This window comes from Calidris pugnax, unplaced genomic scaffold (genome assembly GCF_001431845.1).
Source record: "Calidris pugnax isolate Ruff unplaced genomic scaffold, ASM143184v1 scaffold21, whole genome shotgun sequence".
In the NCBI taxonomy this organism is placed as follows: domain Eukaryota; kingdom Metazoa; phylum Chordata; class Aves; order Charadriiformes; family Scolopacidae; genus Calidris; species Calidris pugnax.
Window position 1 is genome coordinate 4482504 of NW_015090770.1, and position 22270 is coordinate 4504773.

Genomic DNA, 22270 nt, shown 5'->3' on the forward strand with positions numbered 1-22270 from the left:
GTTCCATCTCATTGCTAATCTGTTTTTACTATTAGATGGAATATTTAGGTGCAGCTTTCTTGTCCTAAGTAAATGCATACAATAATCGAAATAGCAAATTTTAGTACAGTATATAACAGACGAAACTTTCTTGGTAGAAGATAAGCTGCTTTCTACACCTGACCAAGATCGGGTTCTGTCTGGTTTGTGTATACACTACACCCTACTGAGACCTTGGATTCAAGGAGATATTGGTGTGGAACCTACTTGATTGTGCACACAAATGCATGTTTGCTTGCAGCTGATTAGAAAAGCTCCATGCCTAAGAGGGTAAGCATCAACAAGTGATGGGAACAGCAGTCCTCATGAGAAGATGAGGTTTTGGGAAGGAAGTTAGTAGAACCTGGACCGAAGGACCTGCAGGTCTGTTTTGGCCAGCAACTCACAGGCTGGTGATGGGTACTGTGATTGAACCTTCCCATCTAGTTCCATTTGGAATTTCTTTGTTACTGGCCTGGCAGCCTTTTTGATCTCAGCATATACATTAGCGTGTGATAAAGTTCTTAAAGGTAGCATCAGGTCAGCTTTGAAATATCTTTGCAGGCAGTGTGGGGAAGCCCACATTGCCCTGATAAAGCATTCTTAGTTGAGGTATTTCAGTGCCAGCAGGGAGTGTTAAAAATAGAACATTAAACTGCTTGTCAAGCTCTTTGAAGCACACAGCTCAAAAAAATTAATCTTCTTTATTCTGGATCTCCCACTCCCATCTGCAGCATCTACAGTAAGTACAAAATCTGTGTCAACACCAGGATCTCTGCAGCGATCCCGCAGTGACGTCGATGTGAATGCAGCAGCTAGTGCCAAGTCAAAAGTGACGTCTTCTGGAGCATCCATCCCCTTCAGTTCTGCTGCAGCCTTGCCCCCAGGCTCATACGCATCACTAGGTAAATCTACATGTTCTTCTACTCCTGCAGTTAGCTTTCTTTACTAGCAGAAGGTGCCTCGTAGTTTTATTTAAATATTAAACTCTAAGTAGAAGAACATATATCTGAGATCGTTGCCAGCTCTCTAGGATCAGTGTGGAATCTCTTGCTCTTTGGGATTAAGGAAAAAATTTGCGACAGAACTGACCTGAAGCAACTTCTTAGGTTTTGAATTGCTTAATACTTTGCGTCTCACTCTTCTTTCTGGGGAAAAGCAGATCTTATTCTGATTCTGGGATGTTATTGGGGGAAGTACTGCTCAATTCCTTCTGACAATTACTCCTGTCTCTTTCCCTTCTCTTCCTTCCCTCCTTTCCTGAAACTGGTTTTTCATTAATTGTTTTATGCTTTGAATAGTACATCTTAGTTGAGTTTGATCGCTTTCTGTTTTGCCAAAGAGAAAGATGTAGAAGCAAAGAGAAGTCGGCCTTCCTATCTCACCACACAGGATACAAGTATCTGTTCCTTATGCTGACTCTTCTTGGATTATAGCCACATGTGACATTTTTCTCTCAAATCATCATATATCACTTTCAGGTGCCCAGGGTTTCTTACAACAAAGTTTGCATTTGATCTTTCTCTCTGGAGATGCGGTTGAAGGAGGCATGGAGGAGGAAATGCAACGCAGTGAATGACACTATTTGCAGAGCTTCAACTCAGTTGTGAGCAGAGCTGATCATCTGATCTAGTTTCTCTTTCACCTGTTTACATGCTGATCTAATTCTAGACTTTTCATCAATTTATCTTTACAAGAGAAAGAAAAATCAGAAATCGGTGATCTTGATTTAAGCTGTAGGGATTGTCTTCACTGAGTTGAAAAGTTACTTCTTACTGTGAGGAAAACGGTCTTTAGCCTGATAAAATAGGCTTGGTGAATTATATAGGCATGGTTTCTATAGATCCCTTCTGTAGATAGGTTTCTTTCGTATCTGAAATATTTTACCTTGGCTTAAATGTGTTGGTTGTATTTGGTTCGGAAGTTGAATTCTTGCTCTGATTTGAATTGTTCCTACTTGGTTCAAGACTTAGATACGTTGCAGAGGAAACATAACACAGAGTATGAAGTTGATCACATAAAAGTGTGCTTTCGAGCTTCTGGATGCAACCGTTTTTCAATCATGCTGCACACTGGCTTCAGTGGCAAAACTGCTTTTGAACACTCCTATGTCATAAGGAAGAACAGAAGAGGCAGGGAAAGTATCTACTAATGTTGGCTTTGTCCTTGAAGCTGGGAGACTGAATACAGTGTTAAAGCTTGCTCTTATAACAGAAAAAAGCAGCAAATGCACTCTAAGTGATGCAAACATGGCTGCTCCTAAAGGACCCTTCTTCCTTTCAAACTACTAGGGACACTTGTCACCAACGCATTCCTATGGGAGAAATAGTGAGGCAAACAACAAAAATGGAATTTGGCAAAGGTTGGTTATTGCAGGAGGGAAAACCTGCAAGCGTGTTCTTCAGGTGCATTGAGCTTTGATTTGCTGCTCAGTCAAACTTTTTTTCCTTTATTTAATTGTTAATTTTTTTGCATATTTCTGTAGCTAATATATAGTGCCCGCTTCTATTGATGTTACTAATTTTCCCTATTAACCCTTTCCTTATTTTTTTTAAATTGCCTAAAGATGGTACTGCCAGTAAAACCGAGGGTAAGCAGTCTCTCTGTGTAACTGAGGTGTGTCCACAGTCGTACCACCCTCCCTGGTCTCTGTTCTCAAAGTGTTATCTGGTTCTCATCCATGTTCACTGGTGACCTGCATGAAGTGTTGCATGGTTGTCCTGCTCATTTTGATGCCATGGGGTATTCTTTACTTTCTCTTCAAGCTCCTCCCCACTAATAGGCACCAGTCTGATTTTATGACTTCTGATCGCAAAGCTGTGTGTGGGTCTCCATATTTAAAGCACTGCTTTTGGTTGAAGGTGACCTGTGCACAGATGAAAAAAAAAAACCCAAAACCAAAAAACTGACACAGGGCTGTGTTTTCTTGCTCCACGATGTGTAAAGGTTTGCTGTGATTTTCCATCCAAAGCTCAGGTCACAACTGCCAAATGCTTTCGGGAAGAGACTGGGCAGCGAGAGAATTGAACGAGATGATCACATGGCAGAAAAATGAGGACAGTAAACAATGATCTCTAGGGAAGGAATATTTAGCCAACCTCTTTCAACCTGAGCGCTCTCTTTTTGTTGTGAACTGTCTGAGCGAGATGGCTTACATCTAAGACAGTTGGAGGAAAGGCTTTTTTTTCAAGAAGACTGAGCCAGCTAGTTTGGGAGGGCTCCCAGTCTGGTTCTCTGGCTTGTTGTCAAAGCTTGTTCTTTATTTCTCTCAGGCAAAAAAGATCACTGGGAAATCACTTTTTCTGAGGTAGACAGGAGTTGAAAACAAGATTGCCTTCTACACATAATGAAGACGCCACACCCCCCAACAAACCCATTTTTTCCTGATGCAAGTCTCTTTTCAAGGGATCTATTACTGTCTTGTGGGACTCTGCTTGTCTCCCTGATGTCTGCTTGTATTTGGATGTGCTGTTCTCAGAAGTGCCACTGTGCTGTGTGACGTGTGTGGTTTTTCCTTACTATTATTGATGCATTGATTTATTTAGAAGGAAGGGTCTCTACTGTTTTTGAAACTGGCACTTAATCTTAGTGTTGGAGGTGAACTGGCTCTGTATCATGGGCAAGAGTTTGTCCTTTTGTGATCTGTCAGTGATAAGGAATATGAAGTTGGCCTAAACCACCCATATTTCTAAATCAATGGCAAATAAGGTGGAAGTTCCAGATTGTTGTAATCCTGAGCATTTTTTTATTCATAGCTGACCCTTCTTTTTCTCTTCTTCTTTCCCCCCAAGTTCTCAAACCTTTCTATTTTTGGACTAACTTTGAAATGTTGAAAGTTTAAATGTTAATTTATGAAATATCCTATGCAGGTCTCAGTCCACTCCTTGTAATATTTGTGGAGGCCTGTTCTAACATCTTCTGGAATACCTTTATTTTTTCTTTATTAAAGTGCAGGTCTCAGTCCCATCCTTGGGCTGTAGTAATATTTGTGGAGGCCTGTTCTAACAGCTGTCCTCTGGAATACCTTTATTTTTTCTTTATTAAATGATTTGTTGTCATCATGCGAAAGGGTGGTGAGGGGGTTGTTTTATTAGTTTGTTTTTTTCAATTCAGCTACATTGGAAGCAGATTTCATTTGGTAAAAATCTGTAATAGAAACCAGCAAGTTGCTTGAGGGGAAAGATTGAGATGAACTTTCAGAAATGGAGTTTGCCATCCCCCTCGTGGTAAATACCAGATTTCATCTCTTCCTTTTGCTGTAGAGATTCTCTTTTTTCAAGGGGAGTGAGGATGAGGGAGCATTATAGTAACATGGCATGCTACAGCCAGAGCACCTCAAGGATGAGTTTAATCACTGTTTGAAACTCTTCATCTTTATTTGCCTTTGTTGAGATAGTTAAGGGAAAAACAGCCTTTGTTCAGGATTTGGTGTGTCCTACAGATGAGGGCTGAGAAAGGTCTTCTGCCAACTCTCTGATCTTGCAGAGTTTGCCAGGAACTACTGGGAAGGCAAAACTTTATATTCTTGACACAAATGTAAAAATTAAGGTGGTGGAGCAAGAGAAAAATCATTCCCTTGCTCTGGATGTGCAAGAGAGACTCTTTGAACATAAAGCAATGGGGCAAGAGAAAAAACATCCCCTTGCTCTGGAAATACCTGTGTGCAAGAGAGACTCTTTGAACATAAAGCAGAAATTCCATCCATGCTTGTGCCCCTGGATTTTTTGCAGGTCACCAGTAAGTAATTTAAGAACAAATCCCAGTGTTTTTTTGTGTGGTTCAGCTTGATGTTAAATCTGCAGTCTGGTTCCCATCATGGCTTTCTGTAGCTACAGTTCTGCACCTTCCCCTCAGCTGGGAGCCAGCATTGTGTGAACTTGGCAGTTCCCATCTGCTTTGCCCTCAGTTCTCCTCAGTGTTTTGTGTTTGAGCCAGACATCTCAAAACAGGAGCAAGATAGAGTGGGTTACGCCAGTGGCAAGACAAGTTAAGAGCCAAGTATCAGTCCTTTGGTTTCAAGTAGTGTCATCCTAATTGACAAATGCCGTTAAAATGCACTTCCTTATGGAAAGGCAGCATATGTCTGTATACCACTTAAATCTGTGCAGGTCTTCTGCGTGCTGTGAGGCTGTGTCTTCTTGTAGTGCACAGCTACATCTTGATTACCCAGACCCTTCATATACGGCTATCTCTTGAACTTCATTAAGAGCTTGGCAGGGAGAAAGCTTGTAAGATCTAAACCTTAGTAGTCTTGATCAGGACTTCACAGCTAGTGCTTATATCTATAGTCTTGATCAGGACTTCACAGCTAGTGCTATGCCCAACTTTTCAAAAAGTATTTTAAAAAGGTGCATAATGCTGACTTTTCAGTACAGAAGAATGGTTTGGAGCATTTCTGTTATGCAGTTGACTGTTTTCAAAATAAGCATAAAGAGAAACCCTTCAGACAAGTGTTTCCCAAAAGGAGGAAAGCATAAATGCTGGATTGTCCCAAAAATGGCAAGTTTAAATCAAAATCAGCAGTTTCCAGAGTCAGTGGCACAATTTTCAATAGTTTTTATTATTTACCAGAAAGGAAATAAAATCTGGTATATTATAGTTTTCAGATAGCAGACTGCTTTTTTTTTTTGAGCCTAAGTTCATTTGAACATCTTGAGCCTTAGCACAGGCTTTGGGAGCATCTGGTATATTACAGTTTTCAGATAACAGACTGCTTTTTTTATTTTGACCCTAAGTTCATTTGGACATCTTGAGCCTTAGCACAGGCTTTGGGAGTGACACAAGGTTTATGAAATCACCATTGCTGTTTTCTTTCTCTGCCTTAAAGCTTTTCCTTGACCTCAAGAACAAGGAACAATTCAAGTTTGACTGAATGTGATATCTTAAATGGAAATGCTAAGGTGGTAGGTTTCTTTGTTCTCTTGGTCCATCCCTTTGCAAGTGCTGACTTGATTTGCCTGTGCTTGTTGGTGTAGAGCAAAGTGGTGCCACTATTGTTCCCTCAACCCTCTGCCTTGGAGGGAATTCTTATGCAAAACCGAGAGGCAACCTATACTGATGGTTTCCACTAAGGGTCAAGTGATTCCCAGGGGAAATTATGGTGCAGAACCAGGTCTTACACTAGTATAAGGTTGGACATCTGCTAAATATGCATGGAAACCATACTGTGCTTATTGTAAAAAGTTGTTTACAGATTTATACGTAAAGCATGTTTTCAATCGATGTGTGCACGTCTCACAGATGTCCACATATCATGTAGCCTTCAAACAGATAAGGGGGGAGTCCTAGAGGCTCTTTCAGGAATGTTTTCCTCCAAGCAGGGGATAAAACCCAGTGCTGAGTAATCTAAATGCATTAACTTGATCCATAGAGAGACGAGAGACCATTACCATCCCAGTACTTCCATATGTAATTTATGTGGTTGTGTAGGTATCATTATTCTTAGCACGGATCTGGTTAGACTCAGCTGTGGAGCTCTTATAGACCATTTCTAGACTACTTGAAAGCCATTTTCTTCAGTGTAACATACAGACTGGGGCTCTCAAAGGCTGGGTCTGTTCTGGGTGCTGGGGATGGAGGCTCTGCAGTGTCCTCCCAGAGGAGCTCAGAACCACACTGCTGGGTGAAGCCTCTTGTAACGCAAAAACACTATCATAGAATCTTCCTTTTCTTGTTCCTTTTAAAAAGAAAACGCCACCACTTTTCTAGTTTTAGACATATGTTAGACATTTAAAGGTTGATTCTGATCCATTGATTGTTGTAAAAATTGACAATAACTTTAAAAAATAAAACCAAACCCCCCACAAATGGTTTCTTAACACAAAGCTTTTCTACTGAGTCTTTCAAAACATTTTCTGTACCAACAGTGACGTGTCACATGTCAAATTTAGATCAAGGACTTTTTTCTGGAAAGATTTTATGGTTTTTGGAAACTAGTTGGGGCAATCTTTATATTTTCCTTTGCTGTGCTGCTCTTGTCAGGATGCAGTAATTATTTTAAGAGGAGCAGAAAAATAATGGTTATGAAATACGAATTGCTACATCTGCAGTTTGAACTAGATATGGAAACGAACCCACTTGACAGCAAAGAGGTTTTGGGAGGGGAAGTGTTTGCTAGAGTTTAACAACAACAACAAAGTCTGAATAACTTATTTGATATGTTACTTAGTCTTTCTTGAAATTATTTTTTCTGTCTGGGGTAGAAGCCACACAAATAGTCCTGTGTGCAAATGACTTGCAGATGAAATCCTTAAGGAAATGGAGCAGAGATGTTTGTATTGTATAGATGAACTTATACATGCTGTACGTGGTATAATATATATTAAAAATTTTGAGATTTTCAAGTCAGACAAATGTTGATTCATCTTACATTACTATAAAGCAAATAGGTTTTGGATATCATAAAACTAATTTAAAAGTTCTGCATGTGTGTGAAGATCAATTAACATATGAAACACTCCAGATCCCTCTCCCATTTTTTTTATCCCATACAGATTTACCTAAAGCAATTTTGAGTTCAAATTAATAATTTTTTGTTTTACAGCTAAAAACTCTATTTGAATAGGAACAACTTAGAGTCTTAAATTTTTTCTTGAAGAGTAGCTTTGAGTCACTTATTTTTGAACCATTTTTATGCCGCAAGTAAGATTAGTTACCTGTATGAAAAAACAAATACATAGTTTTTAAAGCTCAGAAAAATGCCACTAGTAAGATTAGTTACTTGTATGAAATAACAAATACATAGTTTTTAAAGCTCAGAAAACAAAACTTTGGAAAGTATATTAACAATTCATACGTCAGGGAACACATATAACTGACATTAGATGGCACTTTTTCCTTGTAACTGTGTGAAGAATTTGACCTTCAATTTGAGAGGTTTTTTTTTTTTCCCTTATGTTTTACTTCATCCCATGAACTTCTAAAACTTTGGAAAGTATATGAACGATTAATACGTCAGGGAACACATATATAACTGACATCAGATGGCACTTTTTTTGTTGTAACTGTGTGAAGAATTTGATCTTCAATTTGAGAGGGGTTTTTTTGCCCTTATGTTTTACTTCATCCCATGAACTTCAAATAATAAAGTACTCCCAGGGTGAACTGTTATTGTGCTGTATCATAGCATCACTTTTGTGTCATATACTTCTAGTTTCTGCTATTCCTGTTCTTTGCACAATGCAAGTCCAGCGCAGCATTAGTTCAATCGCTTGTCAGCCTTTTTGGAACGATGTATCAGTGTTGGGACTCTGTTTCTGCTGTGCAAGGGCAGCTCTTCATCTCATGTTGCTCTCTCTGACACCTGTGAGGACAAAATCAGTTTGCAAATCTACCAGACCAAAAGGAAGCAGAATCTTGCTCCTGGGCTTTCATTCATTCAGAAACTACTGAAGTTGGTAGGAGTCTGTCCACTGGCTCTCGGGGCTTTCAAAACAGGGGACAAGCTCTCTATTTCTAATCCTGCTCATAATCATACGGTGTGCTGTCCAGTATTTGTATCATAACATCACTTTTGTGTCATGTACTTCTAGTTTCTGCTATTCCTGTTCTTTGTTGTGCTGTATCATAGCATCACTTTTGTGTCATATACTTCTAGTTTCTGCTATTCCTGTTCTTTGCACAATGCAAGTCCAGCGCAGCATTAGTTCAATCGCTTGTCAGCCTTTTTGGAACGTCAAATAATAAAGTACTCCCAGGGTGAACTGTTATTGTGCTGTATCATAGCATCACTTTTGTGTCATATACTTCTAGTTTCTGCTATTCCTGTTCTTTGCACAATGCAAGTCCAGCGCAGCATTAGTTCAATCGCTTGTCAGCCTTTTTGGAACGATGTATCAGTGTTGGGACTCTGTTTCTGCTTTGCAAAGTGCACAATGCAAGTCCAGCGCAGTGTTAGTTCAATCGCTTGTCAGCCTTTTTGGAACGATGGGAAGACCTGTATCAGTGTTGGGACTCTGTTTCTGCTGTGCAAGGGCAGCTCTTCATCTCATGTTGCTCTCTCTGACACCTGTGAGGACAAAATCAGTTTGCAAATCTACCAGACCAAAAGGAAGCAGAATCTTGCTCCTGGGCTTTCATTCATTCAGAAACTACTGAAGTTGGTAGGAGTCTGTCCACTGGCTCTCGGGGCTTTCAAAACAGGGGACAAGCTCTCTATTTCTAATCCTGCTCATAATCATACGTTAGTTAAGTTTGACCCTTTAGTTCAGTTTAGTTTAGTTTCAGTTTTAAGGCTTCTGACAAGAGTGTGAGTTTCTTCTGCCTCATTCCCCACACACGCCTGCAGTGGGGTTTGGGAGCACCCACCTTGCGCTAAGTCACACAGTGGCTCCACTCATCTGTGTGTCGCTACGTGTGTGCCAAACTTGTGAGGGAAGGGAAGGAAGGAAGGAAGCCAGCAAAGAGCTATGGAGCTCTCTCTGGGTTGTGCATCAGGCTCACCATTTGTCAGGGACAGATAATGTCCTGGAGCAGAGGAGATCTGCAGCCTTGCTGGTGGTAAGAGGACCTTATCAGCCAGTTTCAAGCCTGGACAGATGCGGACGTGCTCACAGCTTGTTTAGTTGAGCCAGTTGTTAAAAAGTGGTTTGTTTGTATTTTCCCAGTTTTATGCTAGTTATAGCTCTCTCTGGGTTGTGCATCAGGCTCACCATTTGTCAGGGACAGATAATGTCCTGGAGCAGAGGAGATCTGCAGCCTTGCTGGTGGTAAGAGGACCTTATCAGCCAGTTTCGTGCCTGGACAGATGTGGATGTGCTCACAGCTTGTTTAGTTGGGCCAGTTGTTAAAAAGTGGTTCGTTTGTATTTTCCCAGTTTTATGCTAGTTATTTCTTCTATGTCTTGTCTACAAACAAGTGTTTGAACAAAGATCTCTATCTTGCTTACTGAGCTATTTTAACACTAGATGCTGGTGGAGAGGTCTGAGGTACCGCTGTCTCCAAGGCTTTTTCCCTTGCAAACAAGTCTAGGCTTTCTTCTCCAAGTCAAACATCTCCTTATCACTTTGTGTCTATCAGAAACTTGCAGACCATGGTATGAATATTTTGAGAGCTTGGAGAAGAACAGAGCTCTCAATCCATTCAGCCTGGGCTGCTTACCATTGTCTTGTCCTGCATGTGTATCTTCTGTGAAGTGACATTTTGGGGGGGGAGTGGGAAGTGTGTATCTCCTTGTTCATATTTCTCTGTATGCATATGGTGGTGACAAAGGGCAGGAGATGAAAATCTATGGGTGGGTGCAGTTGTCTAGACTCTTCTCTTACCTCTTGTGGTTTTTTTTTCTTTTATTATTGTGCCTGAAACTTGAAGTCATCCTCTGAATGCAGGGTAGCACTGGCATTAGTCCTGAGAAACAGCTTCGGATTTGGCTGAGAACTGAGTTGTTGAAAAGTGCTAATGTAGGCTTTCTTTGTGTTGCTCTTAATTATCATTTCTTTCCCATTAACTAGAGACAGATAATTGGAGCTTAGCACTGGAAAGAACATTCTGTAGGAAACAGTCCTGCCCAAGAAGGGGATGAACTGATGACCCTGTAAGCTTTTCTAGCTCAAATTTCTGTGGCTTTTTCATGAGGAAAGGACAGAAGAAGGACCAAGAACACTTTGAGACTTTATATCTGATCTCCACTTAACTAGAGACACACAGAATCCTTTTTCCAGAACGTTGATTGTGTTAAATGGGACTCTACATTACAAGTAAAGTTACACTGATCTCGGGATAAATATGAGGCATCTGTAAACAGCAGGGAAACCTCAATAAGCCTGAAATAAAAGCCTAGTCAGGCTGCGTTGACAGACTCTTGCAGGAGTGGGTGCCAGCCTGCACATCTAGAGTGGGGTATAAAGCACCGCACTGCTAACTGGAAATCCCAGTGGTGGAATTCGTGGGGGCATCTGTCACACCCGTCTCCAAAAGAGTGATCGCCTTGTCAGAAAGTAGTAATTTGATATAGGAAGCAGCATTTAGGGGACTGAAATTTTTGTTGTCGATCCTTTGTAAAGAAGCTACTATAGAACAGAAGCAAAAGCTGTAGAGAGGTAATATTTTTTTTTAATTCTACTGGCTGATAGCATTACAGAAAGCAGAGAAGTTTTCGCACTTGTGAACTTGTGACTGTTTCCACTCCCTGCCCCGTGTCTCAGCCAGTCTAATGACAGATGTTGCCTCTCCCTGTAAAATTTTTGTTTTGTCCCCTGGTTAATTGTGTGTATAGCAACCCTGCAAGCATAGAGCAGCGTGGTAGGCACTGCTGCTGCCTTTGGAAGAAACCTATTGACAGTCTGATTGTCTTTGCATTCCTCCAGGTCGGATTCGTACAAGGAGACAGAGCTCTGGCAGTGCCACAAGCGTCACCTCGATGCCTGCTGATACCCGAGGCCGCAGCCGGGCTAAAGTAGTTTCCCAGTCCCAGCGTAAGAAGTGTTTTATTTCTGGGGGAGCAGGACAAATAGTTATTAATACGTTTCTCTTGACCTGTAGTAGCATCAGCTGAGGATTGGGCTCACTTCTGCTAATAACATTTGGACACATAACAAAACGAATCCCCACTTGGCCACTGTGTACTCTTGCTGAGTGCTTAGCTGCTGCCTTTTTTTACCAGTTGTGCAGCAGAATTTCATGTTGCTGTGATGTGTAGGACTGAGTAGCTTGCCCTGGGTCCTACTGAGGCACCTTCTGTCACTGTAGCTGACTGCTGTCCTGGGGTCTTGCCCTGCAAAGCTTCTCCTCCTTATGTGACTGTATTTATGTATGTGTAATGTGTAACCTGTCTAAAGTTAATGTTATTTGGCATCAATTTGAAATAGAACATTGCCTTATTTTGTGTAGATACTGGGGAGATGATTGTGCTCTCTGATTCACATGACACATGCATGCCCTGGCTTCCTGGCAAGGCAGGGTTTTCCCCTAGGAGCTGCTGCATGTGTATCTAAAGAAAATTTTGCCACTCAAACTTTAAAATGAATTGGGGGGAGGGAGAAAGCCACTCATATTTTGAGGACCTTCAAGGTTGTGGGTAAGAGGAGGTGGGGATTGTGGAAAGACCTCTATGTTCTGAGGACTTGTCATGCTTTGTACCCCTATTTAAAAGCTCTTCTCTGTTCATGCTCTCGTTGCTTTGCTCTGTCATGCTGGAGGGATGGGGAAGCAGTTTATAGCATTGTGTTAGGCTTGGGAGAGCTGAAGAGAGAAGTATTATATTCAGGGTGGGGCCAAATAGAAATCTTTACATTGAGGTCATGAAGGAATTTGGGCTTTGGTTTGCTGATCTAAATTGATTTCTTTGGTTTTGAACCTAAAACTGATCCAAACCCAGAAATCACCTTTTTTCCTGAACTTGGTTCAGTGAAAAATGATCAGATGGGACAAGTCTCAGAAGTGTTTACAGGGTAGTTGAGTATCCAAAGGTTTCAAAGATTATGGACTTCATTTTTACAAAAATGGTCTTACAAAGCTTGAGGATGATCACATCTGAGCCTGCTCCCTTGGTCTAGTTTGCTGAATCCTGATTCCAGCTTAGCCCAACTGGGTGTGATCTTTATCCTTTAAGCCAAACATTGCATGAAATACGTTATGAATTCAAATATAATATGGTCACAGGACCAAATTCTCCATGCCCACCCACACAGTGGATAACCCTGTTGCAATTTTGCAGGCTGGGCTGGGGTATAATTTAGAGCAGAACTTGGGTTCTTAGAGTGTTTGTTGACATTTAGTAAAGAAGCTGATCAACCTTAAGAAATTGTTAGTCACATCCGCTCGTTAACTCACTGCATTCTGCAGAGGCTTTCAGAGTGACATGTTTGTGAATAAATCTGTCTGTATTGTGTATAGCATAAACCGCATGCTGAACGCTGTATTGTCTTGCTGTCTTTTAATCCACTTTTTGCCTGTCCTTTGGTCTGCCTTCATAATCAAGGATCCAGATCAGCTAATCCTGCTGGTGGTAAGACATGTTTTCCCTTTCTTGCTTTCTCACGTTATTTCCGTCACATTTTTTAACTGCTGAGCTTTTAGCTTCCCTCACTCTCTCCTAACTATGAGACTTCAAAAGCATTTTCTTAAAGTCATAAATCCAAATGTGGATGGCAAGTGATTTTGCTTTCTCATAGTGATCAGATGTGGTAAGCATACATTCTGCATATTGAAGCTGGCTCATTGCTGCCACTTAAACCCCAGGGGCTAAATTCTTCTTCCAGTTGCTTCAGCGCAACCCTGCTGGCACAGGCAAGGTTGTGGCAGTGTAACTGAGAGGAGTATTGGCTCTCAGGGCATGGGTGCTGGGTCTGAGACTGGCATCCGTCACACGTATTCTCACTTTGGGGTGGTGAAGGGAGAGCCAGCACCACGAACAACGTGGGAGTATATAATTTGATTGTTTCAAAATGGTTTTGGCCAAGAAATTGGAGGGGGAAGTAAGTTAAAACTACACGTGTTTATGGTATTGTCCATCAGATTAATAGAAGTGCATATCTTCTTAAATCAACACAGAAGAACAGTTTTTAACTCTTGCTGGTTGCAATAATATTTGGGACTTAAATTTCTGTGAGATGTGTAGATACTTTTCAGAAAGAAACCAACATGATTATTGGTTCTGAATGTGAGCTTATCCGAGTATGTTCTTGTAACCTTATCAAATATAGTTTTCTTCGCTATTGTAATACACAAATTGAATGTCAGGAATGGTAATATCAGCAGAATATTTTCAGGGACTTATATATACCTGAAGAAGCAAAAAAGAGTCTTGAATCTGTTACTTTCATGGTTCTCTGTGGTTACCTTTAAGCTAGCATTACTTAATTTTCAGACAACTTAGCAAATTAAGATCCACAGAAGAAAGTATCATTCAGCTCATTGAGTTAGCAAGGCTATTTCAGATAGAAATATCTACTGCCACTGGAATGTAAATAAATCTTGGTTAGTAGACTGTCTCGCAGACAACATGGCTTAGAAGAAATGTAAACTTGCCATGGACTATCCAAACAGACCAGGAAAAATAAAATAAGCCAAGTACTTAACTGGCTAAAAATTTTCTCTAGCTGAAAAATAACTAAATAGTTTATCTTTAATCAGTCAAACCCAAGTAAGCCAGCATCTCTAAAGATATGACAGGCTTACTCAATTTACCCTTTATTGTGCTGATCTGCTGCTGTTGAGATGGTATTTTAAAAAAAAAATTTCCTTCACTGAATTATTGCAGGAAAGCAATGCCACCACTGCAGTGTAGCGTGAAGATGCCTGAGCCATCTCGCATCAGGCATCCTGTGCCAGAAGCTGGCTTGCTGCAGCACAGGCTAATTTGTGTTGCTTTGAGGAGGTGAAGCAGCCTGTGAATTCCATGTTGCTGCAGCAAGGCTGCTCCTGGCACCTCTGCAAACTGGAGTAAAGCCAGCTGGGGCATTCACACACCACAGTGTCTGCTTTGGTCTTGATCCCAGCTGGGCAGCACAATCCATGCAGGCAGGGTTCACAATGTCAGTGTTTATTGTGCATGGGCTTTCCTCAGTCTTCCTCAAAAGCCCATGGAGAACACTTACATTAGTTTTCTGAGTCCTTTGGATCAAATTCTTAGAGTTGATTGTGTTCCAGTTTTGCTGTAAAAGCATTTAAAATCTTGTGAGTTTTTAATTGTTTTCTTTCCTTATTTCTGGTTCTCTTCTAGCTGGTAGCCGCTCTAGTTCTCCGGGTAAGCTGTTAGGAAGCGCCTATGGTGGCCTGAGCGGTGGAACATCCAGAGTCCAGCCAGTGCCATCATCTTCAGAGAAGCGCACCAAGATCCCTCGGAGCCAGGGATGCAGTCGAGAGACAAGTCCCAACAGAATAGGACTAGGTAAGAATAGTCACTGCAGTGACATGCTGACCGGCGTGCTCGAAGGAGGGGCTCTCCTGTTGACTAGGAAGCTAAGTGTTGATGTCTTACTTGGTGGTCTTCTGAGTTTTTCAGCTGGCAAGTTAATGTGATTGGGGTTTGTAGAGGAGTAATTTTAATTTTCCAGATTGAGCTATAGCTTCAAAGTAGGCCTAAAGATGACATGAGATGTCTTCTGTTTGAAATTCAACAGGAATGATGTTATTAGATGAGGCAGCAAAAATAGTTGTCGTGAATAACCATCACAGCAAAAACACCTCATTTGGCATTAACGGCTAAGTCCTAAAATGAGTTGAGCAATCTTTACAGTCAGGTAGAATCAAGGGCAAAGAGCACCTTCCTGGATTATTTTGGAAATTTTGTAGGTTAAATGGTTTGCTTCTCTCATCCTTAATATCTTGGAGCTACTTTCTTAGACGGTGTTTTAGACTTATGCTTTAACTGTTCTGCTTCCAATAGTCTTGTCTCAGTGACTGTTATGTAAATATTCTGTAATAGTTTATATTTTCAAATTTATCAGCAGACTCATTTTTTTTAAGTTGGGTGAGTAAGCTTCATTATATATAAGCTTTTTTTTCTATCTGAATTGAAGTGAAAAGGTATTCAGTATACTGTCTGAACATGTGAATATTGGTTTCATTTTTTAAAGCGAAATGTTTTCATAAGTTTGAAGCTTACATAGAGGGAGACCACTTTAAATAATACTGTTACTAAATTATTTTGTATCTCCAAAGAATTTAGTAGCAGGTTTAAATGGATTGAAATAGTCCTATTGTTGTCAATTAATTTTTTTACTATTGCTTTAGCGATTGTATTTTAAATTTAAATTACTTTTCTATTGAGAATGTTGTTAACAGAGAAGTATCTCATTCATTCTTCAAGTATATTGAAATGAATTCAAAGCATCTGAGTGCATATGCTGTTCTGATTCATAAGTAATATTGCATGTTCATTGTGATTGTTTTTCCAAATTTGATGTTCTTCTCGTGTCTGATCTATTTTATGGCCTCTGTATTAATTGTGCTTTTCTGTTTGTTGCTTTAAAGTGTAAAGTGCCTCCCAGTAATTGTTCTGCTATTGCTCTGCAGAAGAACATTGTTTTTTAGGAGGAAACAAAGAATGATGGATAGGACCATCACATATGCTTAAGCTGATCATCACATTATGTGGTCTGATTTGAAACAGTCTTTGAGCATCTGAAGGGAAATTGCAGTGTGTAAAATCCTCACTCTTGGGTTGCCTGCTTTCAGGTATATTATGGGAGCCTTGAATTCTTTTGAAAGTGTGATTTGTTGCCTTGTTGCTCTGTTCCCTGTGAACAGTCAGTATGTGTTCTTTGGGAGTGGGAGAGAGCTCTGACAGATCTATCAGATGTGTGCTTTCCACCCATCTTCTGCACCCCACAGTTGGTGGTCCAAGCCTGTTCTTTCAGGCTGTTGTGGGAGCAGGAGGATCTAACGCTTGTGCCTTTAGCACTCAGTTACAGAAACTGTGTCTTCATTGGATCTTGAAAATGGGAATATTGGCTGAGATGGAGATAGCTTTGGAGCTGTCATCTTTATACCATTATTCCATTATATTTATTACTTTGTAACATAGTAGCTAACAGTATTTTATGCTTTCTTATTGTGTTGCTGCAGTGCCTTTCTTTGACGCTTTTTTTCATTGATTCATTTCATTAAATAGACTCCCACTCACCTCAGTCCTAAATATGTTGATACACGTTTCACAGTCTGATTGAAGATGGTGCTAGAGCACACGTATAACATCAAATATACATGCAATACTTTTGGTTTTGTGGGATTATTTATGTATTTGATACACATGAGCTTATCCAATGGGCTGAAACATCTCAAGTCTGTGGTCACGTTGCAGTGCAGCAGATGTTGAAACATTGTGCAGATGAGGCTGTTAGAGATGGGGAGTTCCTGGATCCTGTTCAGAACTCAGCCATTGACTTGTGTATGATTTTTGCAGAGGTGACTGGAATTTGTAGCCAGACCAATGCTGTGTGTGCAAGGTGAAGCACACAGAGTGTGGGTCCCTGCATGCAGTTGGGCTTCATTACAGGAACCATCCACTGGAGTTTTTGAGGCCCCTCTGGGACAGTGGTGAGCTAATAGAGCCTCTGCATGTGGATGCAGTACCTTGCTGTTAGCTTAGGTTTGCATCAGGACCACAGGTATCCATGAGGTATGTTCCTTATGTGTGCTGGAAACCTTCAAGAAGTACGTTGTTTTCCCAAGAGGCAGCACAATGAGGCACACTTGCCACGCTGAGGTTCTGCATGGTCACCTGTATGGCACTGCTACGTGGCTCTTTCCAGATTTAAGCTTGCCTTTTGCTGTCTTCTCAGTGGAGATTTCTTAGTGGTGGTACCCTCTTGGGGAAGGAAGAGTATAGTCCACTTAATCTTGAGCTGTTCTTTGGGCCTCTTGAAGGAGATGTCCTCAAAAAAGGTGATGTCCATTTCCCATGGATTGAAAGTTTATCTGCTTGAAATTAATTCCATTGGATGCTCGTCAGATCGTTTGGTAAAGTTGGATCTGAAGGGAGTGAGAGGTTTGAGATTGTTTGGAGAATGACAGTGGTGCAGGCACAGCTGGCTATCAGTGTCGTGCAGCAGCACTCTTCCTGGTGGGGTTATGCTGTGTATACGTACTGGAAAGCTGAAGGCAGTTCTTGACTTGCATCTACTGGGCGTACCGCACTGCAGAGCTTTCCTTTGCCTGCTTTGGCAGCATTTACAGGCTCTTTAAAATGCTTGTATTAATGTAAAGGAAGTGTCTGCTGATTTTTAGAGTCCACTTAAGTATCATTAAAAGTCACACCCTAATGAAATACAGGTTTCTTCCAAGTGGTAGACTGGTAAACGGGCACTATCAGGTTCTGCTGGTGTCATTTGCATCTGTTGGGTTCCACTTGTGTAAGACAGCCTAATAGTGTGTTTTAATAATGGCGTGAACCCTATCCAAATGCTTTGCCTTTCCAGATGAAATTGGTAAAACTTAGATATATGGGACACATCAAGAAAGTTGGGATTTTATTGAAAACAAGCCAACCTTCTCCTGTCCTAGGCTCTCTGTCCAGAGCTGGCTGTGGGCACACTTGTCTGCTTTCATCCCGCCTATTCCTTTTAATCAATTTTGCGACTCATTTACCTAATTTCTGTTTGACTTTTGGGGGTGGGAATTCTGAAATTAAGACTTATGTCTGTCCTCTCTGCTGCCTGCACTGCAAAGATAGGCTGTGACAGTACGAGAGACTCATCTAAATGACAACACCACTGGCCCTTACTGCTGGCAGTGCCCAAAGGAAATACTCTGAACAGCTGATATCCAATCTTGCCTACACAACACAGCAGGAAAAATGTGGGGCAGGTGCCTGGGAGTCCACAACAGACTCATCATTCAGTTCTTTTCAATCCATTCTTTTTTTTTTTTTTTCCCTCCTTGTTTTGTATCTGTATCCAGTAACATGCAATTCTTTGTTTGGCCATTACTCATGAAGAACCCAGTGTTTGTTTTTGGCTGCTCTGTTTGTGCAGTCAATATTGTGCTTCATCTGCAGCATTATTGTACTGGTTTGTTCTCATCCAGTTAAAGTGCATTTTCTTCATACTTCGTGCTGCTGCTGTTAGCTGTTATGGAAGGAGAACGTACAGTGTGTATCCTTCAGATATTTTTTTTTAATCATTCACATCTCTCCCTCTCTAAAGAGCTTTTACTAGTTTTAGTTGGGTTGTATTATAGAAAATATACAGAAAATATACAGACAGATCTTCTCTACTTAAGAGAAACAAGTGCTTGTGCAAACCTGATGTGAAGGCTGCCATTATTTACATATAAGCATGAGACCCAAGAATGAGAAGTTTGCTTCTACAGAGCCCTCGGTTTCAAGCAAGTATTTGTGTGGAAGACTTTAGAGTGTTACTTTCACCTGTAGTTCACCTGTCAGCTTTTTTCCTTTTATATCTGAGGTGGGATTGTTGTACTCATGGACCCTAATTTCATCCAGTTCATCTTATGTTTTATTTATTATAACACCATCTAACTCAGAAGTTTTAGACACTATGGTGATCTAATCAACTTGCTCAGTAACTCATCTTGTATTGTCTAACATCAAAGGTCAACCATCAGAACCATTAATTCATCTGAAATATATGAGCTGCGTTTTGCAAAGCTGGGAGGGATTTGACAAATCAACAATCTGGCAGTAGTCTATATTTGAATTTTAAAGGCTAAATATGAAGGTTTCTATTTTGTTCTGTACTGTTTCGCTTGAAAGGATACTGATAGATTCAGTGTCTATGAGCCCACAGAGATGCTGTAGGGGAAGTTTATTAGCTTGAGTCTAGGCATTTAAGTTCAGTACACAAACCAATATAAGAATATATATATTCTGAAGCATGCACTATTTTTATAAATGCAAGGACACTGTTAAAATATTAGTATAAAGCATGTTCATGTTATGTGTATGTGCCTCTGCTACATTGTCATCAAAGCTGGGAGATTAGACTTTGTGCAAGAAAAAAATCTTTAAAGGCGTTTCATGAACACTTAATATATGCTACTGCCTTTTCAAAACAGCAAAGGAGATCCCTCTTTAGTCATTAAATTCTTCAAGGTAGACTCAGACGATTAACTACTATTCTTTTCCCAAAGAAAACATTACATTATCTACTGGGCATAAAGCTTATTAAATAACTTTCTGCAAACATCTCTCATAACAAAATGACACAGAATGCAGAGAAGTAATCCAGTTTTAAATACCTAAATTGCTCATTTTATAAAATCATAAAATTCAAATTCTTGATGTTAAACAACCTTCTAAAGGTCTAGCTCTGTTTTTCCTACTTGGAAAAAACTTCAGCTAAAGTCAGTGGGATTATTTGTGCTATGAAAGCAGCTTCATCTTCTGTCTTGTACTTTGCATTTGGCCAGATGAAGAGTGTGCATATGATGAGTTCCCATGACACAGCTGGTAGGCGTGAGCCTTATTAGGCTGTGGAAAATTGAGCACTTGATAGCCCTCAACCAAAGATAAGAGCCTTGTTGATGTAGGGTTTTGTCAAAGTAAAGAATATAGTTTAAAGCTCCCCTTAAGTGTGCATATGTCTCAATCTGTGCATATAAAACCATAAATACAAGGTTTTAGACATGTTTGAGGAGAAGTTAGGTAGCATCTGTTAAGCTCTGAAGCTGCTGCTGATAGAAAATCATTTTAACTTGACACTCAGTTACTCAGGTTCTAAATGCTTTTTTCCCCAGTACCTTTCATTGGAGAAAAGTATCTCTGCAAGTCTGTACAATACACCTTTTTTTTTTTTTTCTGTAGCGTATTTGTTCTTGGCAAAACTATCCTTGTGAAAGGCAAATCTATGTAAAAATCACATATTGGTACTCTGACTACTTCTAAAAAATTTGACCTGGTTTAAAAACGCTGTGTTCTGTTCCAGAAGGATGTTTATCTTGTAACTAAGGAAAAGATATTCCAGAAGGGTTTCTTTCAGCCTCATCTGTTTTGCATGTTTTGTAACAGTAGAGCTCCCCTAAATGATTGAAGATTCCTGCTCTACTTGAATAACAAAACTTGGATTACTTAAGAAAAAGGCAGACTGTCAACGAGACATTTAATGCTGCTGAAATTTCACATCACAAACACAGCTCAGCGTGTAAGGTAGTTGGTTTGTAAAGAGCCTGAGCGGGCTGCTGCAAATTATAATTACTAATGTAATAATTACCGTAACTAACAGAAATGTGACTTGACTTTGAGCTTTCTGTCCTCATTAAACTTGTTCACCTTCTCTGAAACTCTCCATGCTGCATGCTAGCACGGAGCAGTCGTATCCCCCGACCCAGCATGAGTCAGGGGTGCAGCCGTGATACCAGCCGTGAGAGCAGTCGAGATACAAGCCCTGCTCGGGGCTTTCCTCCACTTGGTGAGTACATGTAGGCATTGGAGCTTTAAGGGTCTTTTTTTTTTTTTTTTCTTTTTCCTCCTTTTCCCGTGTTCTGATTGCCCTTTCAAGACACTGCCAGGTGGAATGAGCTTGTTTCCTCTCCTCTGTTGGATTCCTGACACACTCCCCGCTTCCAAACCTATTTCCCTCCTGTTTTCTTATGCATGCTTCAATTCTGGTTCTCAGCGTTTCACTGTTAGTAGGAAAATAGTTTAGTTTGAACTTTTAAAAATTTTTAGTTTCATTAAATCAGCTTTTATGGGGCTGCTGTGCTTCACAGCGCCGATGGAAATCTGTGGGAGAGCAAGCCTCTATTTTCTAGGTCACAGCGTAGTAGTCAGTATCATCGTAGCCTGTTGTTGAGTGACTCTCAGTATTCATGATCTGATTTTCTTACAGCTAGATACAACAACAGTATATATATCATTTCTATACTAAGTCCTCCAATAGATGTAGAGCCTCTATTTTGTAGAGATTTTACATGACGTTGTCAATCGTTAATTAACAAGTTGCACACGCCACTTTGTAGGAAACATTTTCAAGCAGCCTAAAATCATGGAAATGTTGAGGTTGCACATGAGCATCGTTATCGTGCAGCCTAAGTGTACAGTACAAATAGAAAATCTCATTACTCTTACCACATGCAGAATTTTTTTTCTGCACAAGGCTGAAAACAGCAGGATAGTTAATGTTTCTGATCAAATACCATATCATATATTCAACCAAATACATTTGCTTGTATGAGAGATTTGTTTGTCATCTCAGACATAATGAAATGTAGTTGATCTCCCTGCCCCCCTCATTTATGTAGTAATTTCATAGCTGTGCATGTGGTGTTAAAAGTGAGAAAAAAGCTCTTACAAATTTCATCAATGCTGAAGAACATCATTAAAAGTGAGAAAAAAACTTACAAATTTCATCAATGCTGAAGAACATCATTACAGGATCTGTTTTGCACACAGTGATGCCATACAGGTATATGAAATAGTGTATAAGTGGAATATAGCACTCTGGACTTAATTCTGCAACTTTAGCACAATAGTAAGAAAAAGTTATAAAAAATATGGACAGATGGGCAAAATTTTTCTGTTTGGTTCTAAGGACTAATATTCTGTACTTTAAATAATCTTTTAAACTCACATAGCTGTTGTTATTATTGGTTTGGTTATTCATCTCTGTTTCAAACACTCTCAGTAAAGAGGCTCGTTGTCTTCATCCATATGAAATCATTGGCAAAATTCTTACTGATTTCAATGCTGTAGAGTGGAATCATCAAGTTAATATTAGAGAGGCTTTGGGGTTCAAAACTTTATTATTTTGAACTGTAGTGGTCTATAAAATAATCTTTGCTTTATCTATATCTCAAATTTTGGTGAAAAGTGGGAGTTCAACTTAACACTCAGAACTTGGCTCATAGCTCTTTA

The 22270-nt window shown here is 40.1% G+C and overlaps 1 protein-coding gene across 13 annotated transcripts in view; it reads left to right on the forward strand.

Moving 5' to 3' along the window:
* Positions 1-22270, forward strand: part of CLASP1 (cytoplasmic linker associated protein 1) — a 178113-nt gene that overhangs the window by 91706 nt on the left and 64137 nt on the right. For 4 of the 13 annotated variants that reach the window (XM_014939521.1, XM_014939528.1, XM_014939553.1 and 1 more), the window contains exons 18-23: positions 753-923; positions 2585-2608; positions 11322-11429; positions 12935-12961; positions 14678-14845; positions 20718-20825. In XM_014939521.1, the coding sequence (XP_014795007.1) occupies positions 753-923; positions 2585-2608; positions 11322-11429; positions 12935-12961; positions 14678-14845; positions 20718-20825 (606 nt within the window). The remainder of the gene's footprint in view (positions 1-752; positions 924-2584; positions 2609-11321; positions 11430-12934; positions 12962-14677; positions 14846-20717; positions 20826-22270) is intronic. The other 9 variants (XM_014939545.1, XM_014939558.1, XM_014939598.1 and 6 more) reach the window with 6 other exon arrangements.